The sequence below is a fragment of the Dipodomys ordii genome, unplaced genomic scaffold (assembly GCF_000151885.1).
Source record: "Dipodomys ordii isolate 6190 unplaced genomic scaffold, Dord_2.0 Scaffold6, whole genome shotgun sequence".
Taxonomy (NCBI): domain Eukaryota; kingdom Metazoa; phylum Chordata; class Mammalia; order Rodentia; family Heteromyidae; genus Dipodomys; species Dipodomys ordii.
In genome coordinates, this window is record NW_012267222.1 from 15,508,280 (window position 1) to 15,525,127 (window position 16,848).

Genomic DNA, 16,848 nt, shown 5'->3' on the forward strand with positions numbered 1-16,848 from the left:
CCACCTTCCCAGCCCAGCTGCTTGTTTTTGTATGAGGTAATTTACTACTCTCTATAATGGGGATAATAATGGTACCAACCACAGGACTGTGGAGAGAATTATGTAAGATCACAGAAGAAGGGGCTGGGAAGGTAGCTCAGCGGTAGAGTGCATGCCTTGCAAGCATGAGGCCCTGGGTTCGATTCCTCAGCACCACATAAACAGAAAAAGCCGGAAGTGGCGCTGTGGCTCCAGTGGTAGAGCGCTAGCTTTGAGCTGAAGAGCTGAGGGACAGAGCCCAGACCCAGAGTTCAGGCCCCATGACCGGCCAAAAAAAAAATAAATAAATAAAGATCACAGAAGAAGCCAGGTACTGTGGCTGATGCCTATAATCCTAGGAGGCTGAGACCTGAGAAGAATTGTGATTTGAAGCCACCCAGGCAGGAAAGTCCATGAGATAGACACCCCGCCCTCTCTCTCCCTCTCAGCTTCTTTTGCTCAAGGCTAGCACTTCACCTCTTGAACCACAGTGCCACTTCTGGCTTTTTTGTTTATGTGGTACTGAGGAATCAAACTCAGGGCTTCATGCATGCTGGACAAACACTCTACCACTAAGTCACATTCCTAGCCTTCTTATTTCCATTTAACTACCAAAAATCCAGAAGTGGAGCTGTAGCCTTGAGCAGAAACCCTGAGGAACAGTGCCCAGGCCCTGAGTTCAAGCCCTTGTACCATCAGGTGTGTACAGACACACACAGAAGACAAAACCTTTGATATTCTGCAGTGAATATTATCTGTTACCCTTATTGTTATGCGAGAGGAGGCTGTAGAGAGGCCAGGGAAAGGCTGGAACACTGACACTGGAGCTGACGGAGGGAATGTATGAGGAGATGGGTCACAAAGCACAAGAATAGAAATGCCAGCCTAGAGCCCAGGCCCTGTACCCTGAGATTTCACCATTCTCTCAAGGACTCCTACCTCAGCCTGTTGGGTTCTTCCAGATTTCTCCTGACCTGTTCCACCCATAACTTCTCCCACTTCCACTCCAGCCCCATGCTGAAGGATCCTAGGTTCTGGATGTTACCCCAAGGAGCCAGGGTGGATGGCTAGATCCATGCAACCTGAGGAACAGAGACACGGGCTGGAGCTTACCCAGGGCCAGGCAAAGGAGCGAAATCAGTAGCCGAGGCATTGTGTGCTCTGCTGTGATAGCCAAAGCCTGGGGCTCTGATATAGGGGAGCAGGCAGGTGGAGGGGGCCACGTGGGGCCCCATTCCCATAACAGATGGTAGAATACCAAGCCTTCCCAGGGCCAAGGCCACAGTGGGAGAAGGAGAGCCCACAGAAGGACCTGCATTCCTGCATCCTGAGGTCATTCAGGTGGCACCAAATAAACCAACTGATAACAGAAAGTTTCTATCGGAACAAACCAGCCTCTAGTTCTGCTATCCCCAAGTTCTGTCCCACCTTAGAGACCAGAAATCTGAGACTCACCTGCCTTAGATTCTTGGGGGATACAAGTGGAATCCTACAGGCCATACCATTAGTTTCTAGACATCTTTGGTTTAGCACAGTGCTTTTGAGATTCCTCTGTGTCTGCCAGATGTTTTCAAGGTGCTGTGTATGTGGGGAACTGGGGTGGGAGAAGGTGAGAGGAAGGGGTATACTTCCAAAAATGTCTCCCTGGTTGGGCCAGGGGTACAGCTTAGTGGGACAGCAGGTGCTTAGCCTGCTCAAAGGCCTGAGTTCCATCCCAAATATTAAAAGAATACAATAAAACCCACAAATCATCTGGATGTCTGCCTGCAGGCACTTGTATCCTAGAAACCGAGGCAGGCAGAGCTTAGCTGGGCTGAGAGAGGCCTGTGAGTGGTGGAAGGTCAGCCATATGCCTGGGTGGGATTTAGGCAATGGACCTCTCTTGTCACACCCTCCATTGGGCCTGCCACTTCCGTAGCCTGGGCCTTTGACAAGCCAGAGAACAGCAGCGGGAACAGCTGTGAAAATCCTTCCAACCGAGATTAAAAATAGCCATGCCCTCCCTGGCCCCTGTTTGCTGTAGGCCTGGTTTGTGTTGTATTTGCTCAGCTTGAGTGCTCAGCCCCGTTCCCCAGGCCTCACACTGAGGCAGAGAAGGGGAGGGCCCAGGAGTGGGCCCAGCTGGAAGAAAAGCTTCTCCATCTCACTGCAACAGTAGGGCCTAGGAGACCACCTAGCCCAACCTGAGGACTCTGACAGAAGTGATGGCATCCAGAGAAAAGCTGGGAGCACTAAGGGCACCAGGAGCATTCCGATCCTCCCCAGCCCTTATCTACTTGGCCTTGAGCAAGTCCCAGTGTCAGACCAGCATGTGGCCCAGGGCTCTCTGGCCCCTCTGAGGCCAGCCGTCCATCACCCTCTCTCCCAGGTTGCCTCATTTTCAAGGATTAACCCTGGAGGGTGGAGCAAAGCCCCTAAAAGTAAAACCCCTCTTGGCACCAGAAGAGGGCGCTGGTGGGAGATGGAGGCGTTCCGTCTATTCCAGGCCTCAGGCTGAAGCCAAGTGAACGCTTTCCTGAATGGAAGGGTGTGGTTGGGTGAGAGTTGGGAGTGGGAATTAGGAGGTAAGTCTGGGGAGAAGGTTGAAAGAGGGAAGCTCCTATGTTGGGGGAACCTGTATTTCTAGTTTTCTCCCAGTAGGAAAGTCCAGGAGGACCAGAATCTTAGCTCAATCCCCTCCACATTTTCAGTGACTAGAAGGGAGCCTGGCATGTCATAGGGAGCCAACAGTATTTACTACAGGAGGGGAGGAATGAATCAATGAAGTTAAAGGAAACTTCAGATGGCCTCTGCTTCCCATCCCTGACATTGACACTGGCAATTGTGGATCCTTGTCCTCTCCTCTATAACCCTCTCCCTCCCTCTACTCCCCCCCCCCCCGCCCCACCTGCCACCATGTCCCTGAAAAGCTCAGCATCTTGAATGACAGCCCTGGGGAGCAGCTCCTAAAGACAGAAAGACATGATCTGTTGGTGACAGACCTGCAGAGGTAGAGCCCCCCTCCCCCACACGCAGGGATCTGTTCCTTTGTTCACTGTCCTGGCTTCCTCCCTCAGATCAGAACCCATTGAGCACTCAGTAAAAAAGGGAATTGCGGTGGCTCATGACTGCAATCCTAGCTACTCAGGAAGCTGAGATCTGAGGATCATGGTTCAAAGCCAGCCCAGGCAGGAAAGTCTGTGAGTCTCTTATTTCCAATTAAGCACCAAAAAAAACCAGAAGTGGAGCTGTGGCTCAAGTAGTAAAGTGCTAGCCTTGAGCCAAAAAGCTCAAGGATAATACACAGGCCCTGAGTTCAAGCCTCAGAATTGGCGCGTGCGCATGCGTGCATGCACACACACACACACACACACAAATGGGATTGAGAAATAGGTCAAATAAAATTCAAATTATTCTTTTTCCTTTTGACTTTTTTTTTCTTTTGCAGGACTTCCCAGAGCTTTTAATGTGCCAGTGTCACCGTGAATTGCACACAGAGCTGGACCCCATTGCCTTATAGTTCCTCCATCCCTTCCAGATGGGCAATGCAGCCTTGGGGAGGAGGAAGGAGACCCAGGATCATGTCGATGATCCACTGAGCCCAAAGAAGCCACTAAGGGGTGCTAGGTTGGTATATACACAGGTATATCTTGTCTCATAGATCTCACTACCTCAGCTGGTATCTGACGAAGTTGCTGGCTAATGGACCCAACTTTTTCCCATGCAAGGTGCCAGGCTTTCCTGGCAATGAGCAGAATGGGAGAAGTATGCCAGCCTGCTGGGGGGGAGGGGTGGTGGTGAAGGGCTGGTGATGTGAGCTCCTTCCGTCCCCTGCTCTTATAGGGCAAATGTTCATTCCATACATGTTTGCCTAGCACATGCTATATTCCAGGTGCTCTCCTCCCACGTGGGGCCTCTCTGTGAAGAAGGCAGGTGGAAGCCAGGCCTTCACCAGGCTTAATGGTACACTGCAGAATCTGCTCTGTCTGCCTCTGGCCACCCCTCTGTGCCCTGCTTTGCCTACCAGATGGAGAGCCTATGGGCTCATGTGTCTTCTGGGCTGTGTCAGTCAGTGGGAGGTGCCAGAAAGAGACCACTTTGGGAAGTTCATTCCCCAGCTCCCTGTTGGACAGCCCTGCTTTACAATGGCTTCATTCCTCCCCCAGGCCTTAGTTCCTCCTAGAACCTTTTTTTCCTATCTCTACCCTCTCTGGCTCACGAACTGCTTCCTGCCTTTGCCCTTCAGGCTTGGGCATGGCATGGACTCTCTTTGCTACCCCTTGCTCAGTTTTCTAGTCTATCCCAACAAGAAGCCCCCTAGAGGTGACATTTGTTTACTTCCAGGTCCTGATTCATCTGTCCAGGTGGATAGCAAGAGGAGGCAAGAAATCCTCCTGCCAACCCAGGCCCTTAGTGGATGTTTGTGACTCTTAGCAAGCAGCAGTAGTGGAGGACGGGTGGTAACAGGTGGCTTGTGCCTCTAGCTTTTCAGCTCTTGCACCCTGGGGGTTGGGGCCCTGAGACCTGGCTGGTTGCAAGTGTAATGCCCAGAGACTTGAAGCGCCCAAAAAGACCACCAGGGACCAAAGATCAATGCAAGCGGCAATGAGTCGTTTATTGATGAGCTCGAGCACGGACCCCTCTGTGCACTGATGTCCGAGTGCAGAGAGAGGCCCCCAGCACAGGGTTACAGCACTTTTTATATGTTCTTTGGTAGGGGTAAGGCCTCAGTATGTATTGGCAACGAATCAATACACCACGCGGGAAATTTAAATCATAATTCTAGCGGATGATTGGCGCAGTACAAAGCGGGGAGGGGGGAAGGGCTGGGGCTAATAATTGGTCAGGCTAGCGAGCTATTGTGCTCTAAACTAATTAGAGGGTACTTCTAGGGTAATTTAGGAGAAGTTGTTGCCAGATGGCCACTATCTCTGACCCCGACCCGGGGAAGTGGTTGCCAGGCAGCCACTATCTCCGATCCTAGGCCAGGGAAAGTGGTCTGAAATGTGTACTTTGTCAGGTACTCCCTGCCAGAGGGTCATTAATTTCAGCTCCAGATCCGGGAGTATCGGGGTAGAATAGCAGCTGCATCCTTCAAGCAGGTCTAATACAAAATGTCAAATTCAGGTCTATCTGGTTATATATATCACGGGGAATCAGCACTTACAGTGGGTTATTTTGTTTGTTTGTTTTGTACCAGTACTGGAACTTGAACTCAAGGCCTAGGCACTATCCTTGAGCTTTTTGCCTCAAGGCTAAAACTCTACCATTTGAGCCACAGCTCCACTTCTAGCTTTTTGCTAGGTAATGGGAGACACGCATCTCACAGACTGCTGCCGGGGCTAGCTTGGTACTATGATCCTCAGATCTCAGCCTCCTGAGTATATCTAGGATTACAGGCGTGAGGCATCACTGCTGGCTAGCACCTACCACACTTGAGATTGCCAGCCTTAGGGTCAGGACCTGCTGCACTCAACAGCACCACCAGTAAGCAGTGCAACTCCTGCCACGGTGCCAGCTCCAGAGCCAGGGGGCAGCTCCACCCACTCACTGTGCTGCTGATCTTCCCATTGGCATGGGAAGCCCCATTGGGCTGCCAGTGTTCCTACCCATACCAGAGGCCCCAGCAGCTGCTGTTTGCGCTAACACCTCTTTTGCCAATGGCCCCTGCTGGTGGTTGTTCTTGCTGGGATAGTTACAACTCCCCTACCATGGACCTCACCTCCATCACTGCCACCCTGAGCTGATTGGCTCCTCTTAGCCCTATGCCACTCCTGAGGATGGCTTCCAGTGTTGCGGAAACTGCTTGTTGATTCCATTGCTCCTCCCACCAAGATGGCTCTGGACACCCTGCCCTTGCCACTGCCTCATTATTACAAATTTAGCTACTCATCTAAAGATAAAAATCAAAGCTAGGATAGACTGACTATTGAAGAAGGGACTTTATTAGGCCTTATGTTGCAACACGAGAAGCCAGCTTAGCAGGGTATCTCCCAGGTGACTCAAAATATACAGAACACCCTACTTATAAAGCCCAAAAGAGGGTACAGAAAGGTATCCATTCGGATCATGGAGGATTTTCATGCAAATGAATGACTGTGTTTTCACCAGTCATGGCACAATCTTCATTAGTCCTGGCAGTCCCTTATGCAAATGAAGGGCTGTGTTTGTACCAATCACAACACAGTCCTTGTTGTTAGGGTAGTCCTTTATGCAAATGAAGATCTGTATTTGCACCAATCACAGGCCTGCTGGGTCACCAGTGTAACTGATGCCAATCGGTGTGGGTAGAAACCACTATAGGATCATTTAGAATTCTCTGAGGCTTGTGCTGGCAAAAAGCCTGGTATAAGCTGTCTGCTGGACAATGCCTTCAGAAGCTGGAAATATGCTTCAGCAGCAAGTTGTGGTGGTTGTCCATGGAGTGTTCAATGCTTTATGAGAATGGGTCAGTTAGCTACCTGGTTGACAATCTTTTGTTCAAGGTGGTCAGGGGCCCATGGAGCTTCCCATTAGGGAGTTAAATCACCCATCTCCCAACATTACTTAAAGGAAAAATTAAAATTTAGGGCTGGGAATATGGCTTAGTGGTAGAATGCTTGTCTAGCATGCTCAAAGCCCTGGGTTCAATTCCTCAGTAACGTATAAACAGAAAAAACTGGAAGTGGTGCTATGGCTCAAGTGGTAGAGTGCTAGCCTTGAGCAAAAGAAGCTCAGGGACAGTGCCCAGGCCTGGAGTTTAAGCCCCAGGACTGGCAAAATAAATAAATAAATAATAGAATAGAAAAATAAAAATTCAAAAGGATGCTTAGAATAAGACATTATCAGGGTTAGGAAGGTGGCTCCATGGTAGAGTGCTTACCTTGCACGCAAGAGGCCCTGGGTTCAATTCCTCAGCACCACATAAGCAGAAAAAGCCGGAAGTGGCGCTGTGGCTCAAGTGGTAGAGCGCTAGCCTTGAGCTGAAGAGCTGAGGGACAGCGCCCAGGCTCAGAGTTCAAGCCCCATAAACAACAACAACAACAACAACAAAAAGAGTCTCACAGGCTGTCTGGGTTGGCTTTAAACTGCAATCCTCATATCTCAGCTAGGATTTTTTTTTTTTTTTGCCAGTCATGGGGCCTGAACTCTGGGCCTAGACACTGTCCCTCAGCTCTTCAGCTCAAGGCTAGTGCTATACCACTGGAGCCACAGCGCCACTTCTGGCTTTTTCTGCTTATGTGGTGCTGAGGAATCGAACCCAGGGCCTCGTGCATGCGAAGCAAGCACTCTACCACTGAGCCCCCTTTCCAGCCCCCTCAGGTAGGATTACAGGTGTGAGCCACCAGTGCCTGGCATCTTTCTTTCTTTTTTTGGTCAGTTGTGGAGCTTGAACTCAGGTTTTGGGGCTGTCCCTGAGCTCTTTTGCTCAAGGCTAGCATTCTAAACTTTGAGCCACAGCACCACTTTCTTGGCATCTTTCTTTCTTTGTTCTAGTCCTGGGGCTTGAATTCAGGGTCTGGACTCTGTCTCTCAGCTTCTTTTTGCCCAAGGCTAGTGCTGAGCCACAGCTCTACTTCTGACTTTTCCTGAGTAGCTTATTATAGATGAGAGTCTCATGGACTTTCTTGCCTGAACTGCTTTGAACCACGATCCCCAGATCTCAATCTCCTGAGTCACTAAGATTACAGATCTGAGCCACCAGTGCCTGGGCAGTCACGGATTTTTTTTTTTTTGGAGGGGGGGCTGGTCGTGGGGCCTGAACTCTGGGCTTGGACACTGTCCTTCAGCTCTTCAGCTTAAGGCTAGCTCTCTACCACTTGAGCCACCTTCCCAGTCCAACTTCCAGATTTTCTATACTGGAGTTCTAACCCCTGTGCCAAGAAAAGAGCCACCTTAGCTGAAATCTGACCATGTTTGGGCTTTGGGCACAGCCCAGTGGGCTCTGCATCACTGCATAAAGACCTGAGACAATCAAGTAATAAAGAGAAAAGGTGTTTTCTTTGTTTTGTTTGTTTGTTTTGTAGGTAATGAGTCTTGAACTCTGGGTCTGGGCGCTGTCCCTGAACTCTTCAGCTCAAGGCTAGCACTTTACCACTTGAGCCACAGCGCCATTTCCAGTTTTCTGGTGGCTAATTGGAGATAAGAGTCTCAGAGCCACCGGCGCCTGACTGAGAGAAAAGTTTTATTGTGGCTCATAATTTTGGACTGTCTCATCCATGATCAGTGAGCCTGATGCTTTAGGCCTGGGAATGCATGGCAGAGCTGGCCAGTGACCAGGAAACCACTTTAAAAAAAAAAGGAGGAGGAGGAAGAAGAGAAGGAGGAGGAGGCGGAGGAGGAGGAAGAAACAGGGTCCCATGATCCCCTCTCTGGCAAACCCCCAGTGGCCTGAAGACCCTCTCCTAGGCTCTATCTCCCAATACCACCGTTAACGCTTCTGAGGACTGGATCCAAACTATCCAAGGCAGTATACCTCAGAATAAGGCCTTATTTGGAAACAGGGACAGTCCTAATGTAAATAGTTAAGATGAGGTGGGGCTCATTTAATATGATTAATGCCCTTAAAGAGGAAGTGGGACACAGAGAGAAACACATGAAGGGAAGATGGCCAAGGAGAGCAAGTCCCATACCAGATTCTTCCCTTTCAGTCCCCAGAAGGGAACCATGTGAGGGGCTATCCTGCTGACCTGTTTGATTTTGGATTTCAGGCTTCTGTAATTATAAGAGAATGAATTTCTGTTGCTGAAGTCACCCAGATTATGGCACTTTGCTTTTGGCAGCCCTAACACACACAGCCTCCAGATGGGAAAAGTGTCTCCTCCTAGAATTAGCAGGCAGGCAGACACACACACACACACACGCACACACACACACACACACACACAGCAGCCAGGGAGAGAAACACACACACACACACGCACACACACAGCAGCCAGGGAGAGAAAAATGTCCTGGTTTTTCTCTCCTTCTCTAGTCTTCTGGAAATCTGCTGTCATAGTTGCTTAGAACTTCAGTCTGCTTGCACCCTACCCACCCACAATGGAGTGAGGCATAGCTATAAGGACTAGAATTCCTATGAAGTTGAGGGGAGAGTTGGAACTGAAAACAAGAGAGCTGAAAAATTGAAGGGCTTTGTCCAGAGAACAACAACTTTCAACATGCTGCTGAGTGGAAAACAGTTTGAAGAAAAGCAAGAATGCTATTAGGAGCCAGGTGCCAGTGGCTCATACCCATAATTCTAGCTACTCAGGAGGCTGAGAGCTGAGGATCTCAGTTAGAAGCCATACAAGTCAGGAAAATGCTATTAAGGCATCTAGCTCAAATTCTTTCTTCTTTTTTTCTTTCTCTCTCTCTTTCTCTCTCCTTCCTTCCTTCCTTCTTCCTTCCTTCCTTCCTTCCTTCCTTTCTTTCTTTCTTTCTTTCTTTCTTTCTTTCTTTCTTTCTTTCTTTTTCTTTCTTTCTTTCTTTCTTTCTTTCTCTCTTTCTTTCTTTTCTTGTCGGTTTTGGGGCCTGAATTCTGAGCCTGGGCGCTATCCCTCAGCTCTTCAGCTCAAGGCTAATACTCTACCACTTGAGCCACAGCACCACTTCTGGCTTTTTCTGCTTATGTGGTGCTGAGGAATCAAACCCAGGGCCTCATGCATGCAAAGCAAGCACTTACCACTGAGCCACCTTCCCAGCCCCTCAAATTCTTTATAGGTTGTCAGGTAACCAGGGTGGGGGAGTGGAAGCATAGCTGGGCTGAGGAGGCAGGTGTTCCAAGAAAACCAGTCTGGGCTAGAAGTGACAGAGGAATCAAGCAGGGCTTGCACAGACATGTCCAATTCTGAGACCCAGATCATAGGCATTCCGTGGGACCTGTACATAGTGGGTGTCAAGGTACACATGTGCACACATAGCCAGTGCATGCACGCATGCATGAATGTACATGTGGGTGTGCATGTGCACACATATGGAATATGAAATAAGCCAGTGTAGAGGGCTAGATTCTTAGAGAGCATTTGGGGGGTTGAGAAGGTGGCTCAGTGGTAGAGTGCTTGCCTTGCATGCATCATGAGGAGATGATCCTATTTGAAGCTGCATTTGCTGGAAAGTACTGACTCATACGTTAACTAAAAGCAGGAGACAAGCTTGGCACAATGAATGCCATTTTGCATCCATGTGTTCTGCTCTGAGCTCTCTTCTCTGCAGTTTGCAACTTGCAGCCACCTTGAAATCCAGGAAGGATAGGACCAGTTGATAACATCTTTATGATGTGAGCTGAAATTACCCCCAAGGCAAAAAGAAAAAAGAAAGCCTCAGCAGACAGACAACCCCCTAAATGAGGACAATTATCTACAATGATAGGGCTGCCCCTGGAGCAGGAGAAATCTTCTCACAGGAACCAGATTGCTACCCTCAAGTGATGGCAGCTGTTAACAACTTCTAGGCCTCCCGTTACAGAACTAGCACTGAGATAACGATCAGCCAGGCCACACAGTCTGGGATTGCCTGGTTACCTTTCACACACTGTCTCAGTTCTTTCTCTGTTCAAACCTAAAGCTCATGCAAGTGCCCCAAAGAAAGGCTGCCATATACAATTTTGCCTCTTCTGGCTGCATGCTCCCTGGATTTGGGGGCTCAGGACTAGGTTACAATCCCACCCAAACAGCCTTCAATGCTGAAGTAAGCTTTCTCAAGTAAGCAAATGGCAGGGATGGAACACATGCTGCCCTTGCACTCCTCTGAACTCAGCATGCTGGCTGCCCCCTCTCCGCCACCCCGTGGGGTACTCCTTTATTATTTCAGGAGGAGACCAAAGTGCAGGCAGTAGGTATGGGAGGTAAGCTTGAGAAGCACGTGGAGGAGGTCAGGGAAGTGAGCCAGGAAGACAAGGAAGCCAAAACAGGTGCATCTGCACACAACCAGGACCCCACCCCACTAGGGAACTTTGGGGACCAGCACCTCAGTGTGGCTCCACCCCGTGTGGGTGTCGACAGCATGTTGACATTCTAACCTGGTGCACAGGTAGGGGTTACCCCGCACACCCTTCTATCCTACCCAGACCATGGCGTCCTAGCATGGACTCAGGATTAGCACCCCGGCACCCCACATACACAATGCCAGAGCACACACACTTCATACAGATACATACGACCAGCCACATAGCCCTCCCCAAAGAAAACTTTCCCTCCTTCTTTCCTTTCTCTTTCATTCTTTCCTTCCTTCCTTCCTTTTTTTTTTTTGTCAGTCATGGGGCTTGAACTCTGGGCCTGGGCACTGTCCTGAGCTCTTCAGCTCAAGGCAAGTGCTCTACCACTTGAGCCACAGCACCACTTCCAGCTTTTTCTGTTTATGTGATGCTGAGGAATCAACCCCAGGGCCTCATGCACTCTACCACTGAGCCACCTTCCCAGCACTCTTCCTTCCTTCCTTCTTTCCTTCTTTCTTTCTTCTCCTTCCTTCCTTCCTTCCTTCCTTCCTTTTTCCTTCCTTCCTTTCTTCCTTTCTTTCTATGTTTCTTTCTCTTTGTATGTGCCAAGACTAGGACTTGAACTTGGGGCCAGGGCACTTTCCTTCAGATTTTCCCTTAAGGCAGGAGTTGTATCACGTGAGCCACACTTCTACTTCTGGCTTTTTGCTGGTTAATTGAAGATAAGAGTCCCTCAGATGGGGCTGGGAAGGTGGCTCAGTGGTAGAGTGCTTGCCTTGAGCTGAAGAGCTGAGGGACAGTGCCTAGACCCAGAGTTCAGGCCCCATGACCGGACCAAAAAAAAAAAAAGAGTCCCTCAGATTTGTCCGTCCAGGCTGGCTTTAAACCTTGATCTTCAAATCTCAGCCTCTTGAGTAGCTAGGATTACAAGGAAGAGCGACTGGCCTTGCACAAAGAAGCTTCTCTCTTGCATACTGATTCTTACTCTGGTCTGTGGCCTGGCAAGGCTAGGGTAAGACATTTCTAACAAGACCCCACAGCTAGATGCTCCTAGCATGTTGTTGCAGCCGGTGGGAATGACCCAGAGTGATAGCAGCTCTCCCTGCCTCCATGCTCCCTAGGGCTGTGCAGCTCCAATGTAATTATACAAGTTGCCAGTAGGCAGAGCCCTGGAGCCACGGTCTCCAGGATCTTTTCTAATAAGTTTGTGTAGGGGTGTGTTCATTTCTGGGTGTGTTTGAGGGACAATAAAGGTCACAAGGTTTCCTCACAGGGATTCACTTGAGTTTGGTAGACACACTACCAATTCTAGATACTTATCCCTCAGCTCCACTATCTTGGCACAGGGCTGGTACTGAGTTTCTGTTAGATGAATGCATGTGTTAATGGATATGTGAATCAATAGATTCACACAAATAGATAGGCAAATGGATGGATGCACAAATACAGAATAAATGAATAGAAGAATAGATAAGGAATGGGTAATAGAGAGCCAGTAGCCAGCAGCTCACAGAAAGCTGAGATCTGAGGATCTCAGTTTGAAACCAGCCCAGGAAGGAAAGTCCAAGAGACCCTTATCTCCAATTAACCACCAAAAAGATGCAAATGGATCTGTGGTTCAGTGGTAAAGTGAAAAAAAGAATCAAGACTTCAAGGCCCGGAGTTCTAGCCACAGTACTGATACTTGCAAAGGAGACAGGTGATAATCCAAATGAAAGATTATTAAAAATAAAGGAATTAGAAGAAGCATGATCAACAGGCATATTGGGTAGGAGCTAAAGAAAAAGAAACACAAGAAAGTTCTGGAAGGAACCTGGGGGGTTGGTGAGGGAGGGGGAAATTTGCTGAGTATGCCAGACTTGGTAATATGGCCTAGAGCGTCTCTTCCTTTGAATACCTCCCAGTGCTATGCCTTGCCAGGACAAGTTGGCACTGGTGCTCCCTTCAGGGAACCCTCCCTGCCCCCCCTCACCCCCAGGTGCTCAAGAGCTTTAAGTAGGTAGGGCACTCAGCATGGGGCCTTGCCCAAGGGAAGCCCTGAAGAGTGACAGATGATTCTGGTACCTTCTAGAAACTTAGACTCAAATGATTCATCCCATTGTGCAGCCATTTGCCTTGATTGTCCTCAAAGTGAGAAGTGAATACTAATTATCAACTCTGTTTCTTGATAACACTCATCTTTGCTTGCTATTTTTTGATTGCACACATATATTTCACAATACAGTTTCACATGGAATGCTAAGAGCACTTGTCTTCATATTTTACAGAAGGTCTTGAAACGTGGACTTTCTAATAATATTCATACTATAGTACATCCAAATCTAACTCCTAAATAGATGTGTTACAATTTTTCAGAATTTAAAGGTTTGGAGCTGGGAAGGTGGCTCAGGGGTAGAGTGCTTGCCTTGCATGCATAAGGCCCTGAGTTCGATTCCTCAGCACCACATAAGCAGAAAAAGCCAGAAGTAGTGCTGTGGCTCAAGTGGTAGAGCGCTAGCCTTGAGATGAAGATCTGAGGGACAGCACCCAGGCCCAGAGTTCAGGCCCCACGACCAACAACCAAAAAAAAAAAAAGAATTTAAAGGCTTCATGGCAAAAATCAGGGGAGGAAGAAGTATTTTACATATGTGGCTGAAAAATAAATTCAAGAAAGTAAGGTCTCATTCACCCTGAAGGAGGTGGTGCTCGGTTGGGAGGGGTAATGGCTATGTCTAAATTATCACCTATCTGGAACTTCTGGGACTAAAATGTCATGAAGTTGTCTGTCCCCTGTCTGCCAGACATGGTGCTGCCAATCTCCTTCACTCGATAGCCATGTCTTTTAAGATCCATAAAAACAATTGAAAGATTGAAGTGTATACCCTTCTTTCTAGCTTCTGGGTAGACTTCTTTCACTAACCTAGTCAGTTCTTTCAAGGTTGCATCCATCCAGGTATAGATCTACAGCTTGCTGGACAGCACATTTCCACGGGAGAACTGTCCATGCAGTGGTGGTGGCCGTTGTTGTTGGTGAAGACCCACAGAAGCAGCAGTGGCACATCTTCTCATGATCGATTGGCTTCTCAGCCTCCTTGATTTCCTCCTGGGTAACAGGCAACTTTATCACCATCTTCCTTCTTCAGCCTGCTAGCTCATTGCAGTCAGCTTAATTTTATTTATTTATTTATTTTTTTGCCAGTCCTTGGGCTTGAACTTAGAGCCTAGGCACTGTTCTTGAGCATCTTTTGCTCAAGGCTAGTGCTCTGCCACTTGAGCCACAGCTCCACTTCCTGCGTTTTCTGTTTATGTGGTACTGAGGAATTGAACCCAGGGCTGCATGCATGCTAGCCAGGCAGGCACTTTACCACTAAGCCACATTCCTAGCCCTGCTTAATAATTTGTGTGTGTGTGTGTGTGTGTGTGTGTGTGTGTGTGTGCTAGTATTGGAGCTTAAACTCAGAGTGTAGGTGCTCTCTCTTAGTTTTTTTTGTTTTTTGTTTTTGTTTTTGCTCAAGGCTGACACTCCATCACTAAAGCCACAGCTCCACTTTGGCTATGTAGTAGTTAGTTGGAAATAAGTGTCTTTCAGACTTTCCCACCAGGCTGGCTTTTGAACTGAGATCCTCAGATCTAAGCTTCCTGAGTAACTAGGATCACAGTCATGAGCCACTGGCACCTGCTGTACTTATTTATTTCTTTTGAGACAGAGTCTCCTATAGATCTCAGGCTGTCCTCAAACTTATGATTGATCCTCATGTCTCAGTTGCCAAGTTCTGGGTTAACAGCATGTGCCACCATGCCCAGCCCATTACCAATGGTTCAATATTCCAGATTCTGGAATATTGAACTATGGCTGTATCTGACTCCCGCACACCACTGCAGCAGTTTGTACATATGCAGGTAAAACCATCAGAACTGGGCCTGGACTGTGGACCATTTGGTAAATGTGAGCGGTCATGGAAAGCTGTGCATTGTTCTCTGAGACCCCTCCTTGTCCCCATTTATAGAATAGGAGACTAAGGTATGGAGACACTCAACTGCCTACCTCTATTCACAGTACCAAACCAGTGACCCATTGTCCTACCTGGCACAGGTGCTGTCTTTTCTCAGCAAGTTTGCACAGAAACCTATATGTGACTATTTTTCCCTTACAGGGGATCCCCCAGGCCCTTTCTGGGGCCTCCTGTCCCCTCCAGATTGACTGTTCTACCTCAAAAGCCAACTTGGCAAGAGGGAGCTCTGGCTGGCTGGGGCTCTAGCCAAGCCCCACCTGCTCCAGAGCTGCTGAGCTCAGATCTGTCCTGGCCTGTCCTTGCTCTCCTGAGCTTGGGGAAGCACTGGATTTAGCAGCAGGTGAGAGTGGGGGGCCTTTATCCTCCAGGTGTGTGTGGGGAGTACATTAGGATGCATGACTCATGGTACCCTGGTTGGTTGGGACAGAAGAATCCAAGCCCAGGAGAGATTTCAACTCGTGAGGCCTGAGATAAGTCACCCTGCAGGTAGTTGCCCAAGGCTGGGCACAGATGGTCTCCAGGTAAATTGGAAGAGCAGCATTCTTGTTTTTTTCTGGATTTTTGTTGTTGTTGTTGTTATAGTTATTCATTGGTTTTATTAGCATACACGGGTTGTACAGTGCCTGGAGGGGGGGTATGCATTTCTGCATCTGTATACAATGTATTCCAGTCAATCTCACCCCTTCTATCAAGGGGAACAGCTGTCAATGGCGCTTGACATTAGCTGTCCCCTGGACTGATCTGAATGTCACATGCACACACATGACTGCTGAGCTGGGCTTGCTCCCCCATGATGTTTTCCAAAAGCCAAAGAGACAGGAAACATGCCTCCCCTCATCCCAGGCCAGGGGAGGGGAGAAACTGCTGCACGGGTCAGGGGAAGGACTGGGATGGTCTTGGTGAGGCACAGGAAAGGGGAAGGCTTTTGGTAGGGCAGGCAGAGAGAGAATCAGGTGAGGAGGGAGAGAGCAGGAGACACAAAGATGATGTTGCCAATGCCAGATTGGCAGCTGGTTTGGGGATGGAGTCATGCCAAGGTTGGGGGTGGCCTAGGAGGAGCAAAGGGCTTGTGTATGGAGACTGTGCAAGCTGGGGAATTCCACACCTCCAGGACATCCTGAGACCCTAGCCTCTATCCTGCAGTGCTAGGGAGGGAGAGGTGGCTGGGCGTGGCTGATACGGAGGGAGGGGGCTTAGTGGTGTAGGCTGCTACAGCTACCCGCCCTCCTGTCTCTCCCAGAGTGCTGTCGCTGACTTCGCATCAACTGAAGGGTGGTCCGCTGTGTCCCTAGCTTCATGCTCTTAAGTGTGTAAATTTTGGGTCCAGAAAGTTGAATTTTTTTTTCTGCTGCTCTTGGGGTTTGAACTCAGGGCCTGGATGTTGTCTCTGAGCTTCTTTTGCTCAAGGCTAGTGCTTTATCACTTGAACCACAGTTCTACTTCTGGCTTTTCTGATGGTTTAGTGGAGAAAAGAGTCTTACATTTTCCTGCCTGAGCTGGCTTTGAACCACCATTCTCAGATCTCAGCCTCCTAAGTAGCCAGGATTACAGGCATGAGCGACTGGAGCCCAGCTCAGAAAGTAGAATTTGAACTCTGGCCTGCTGGGTCTGTTTTTGGTAAATCTCTAAGACTTCAATGACTTCACCTAGAAAATAAAATACTAAGTTGAATGCTGGTGGTTCATGTCTCTAATTCTAGCTACTGAGGAGATTAAGATCTGAGGATCCTGTTCAAAGCCACTGGGGGCAGAAAAGTCGGTGAAACTCTTTATTTTCAATTAACCAACAAAAAGCCAAGAAAGGTGTGGCTCAATGGGTGGAATACCAGTCTTCAGTAAAAAAAACCTCAGGGATAGCACCCAGGCCCTGAGTTTAAGCCCCAGTACTAGGAAAGAAAGAAAGGAAGGAAGGAAGGAAGGAAGGAAGGAAGGAAGGAAGGAAGGAAGGAAGGAAGGAAGGAAGGAA

The 16,848-nt window shown here is 48.7% G+C and overlaps 1 protein-coding gene and 1 pseudogene across 1 annotated transcript in view; both read right to left on the reverse strand.

The window, feature by feature from the left end:
• Positions 1-5,725, reverse strand: part of LOC105997932 (proproteinase E-like) — an 8,872-nt gene extending 3,147 nt beyond the window's left edge. The window contains exons 1-2 of the mRNA XM_013032510.1: positions 5,720-5,725; positions 5,428-5,602 (exon numbers count right to left, since the gene is read on the reverse strand). Coding sequence (XP_012887964.1) covers positions 5,428-5,602; positions 5,720-5,725 — 181 coding nt within the window. The remainder of the gene's footprint in view (positions 1-5,427; positions 5,603-5,719) is intronic.
• Positions 5,726-13,510: 7,785 nt separating this feature from the next.
• Positions 13,511-14,015, reverse strand: LOC105997939 (annotated as a pseudogene).
• Between the last annotated feature and the right edge of the window lie 2,833 nt (positions 14,016-16,848).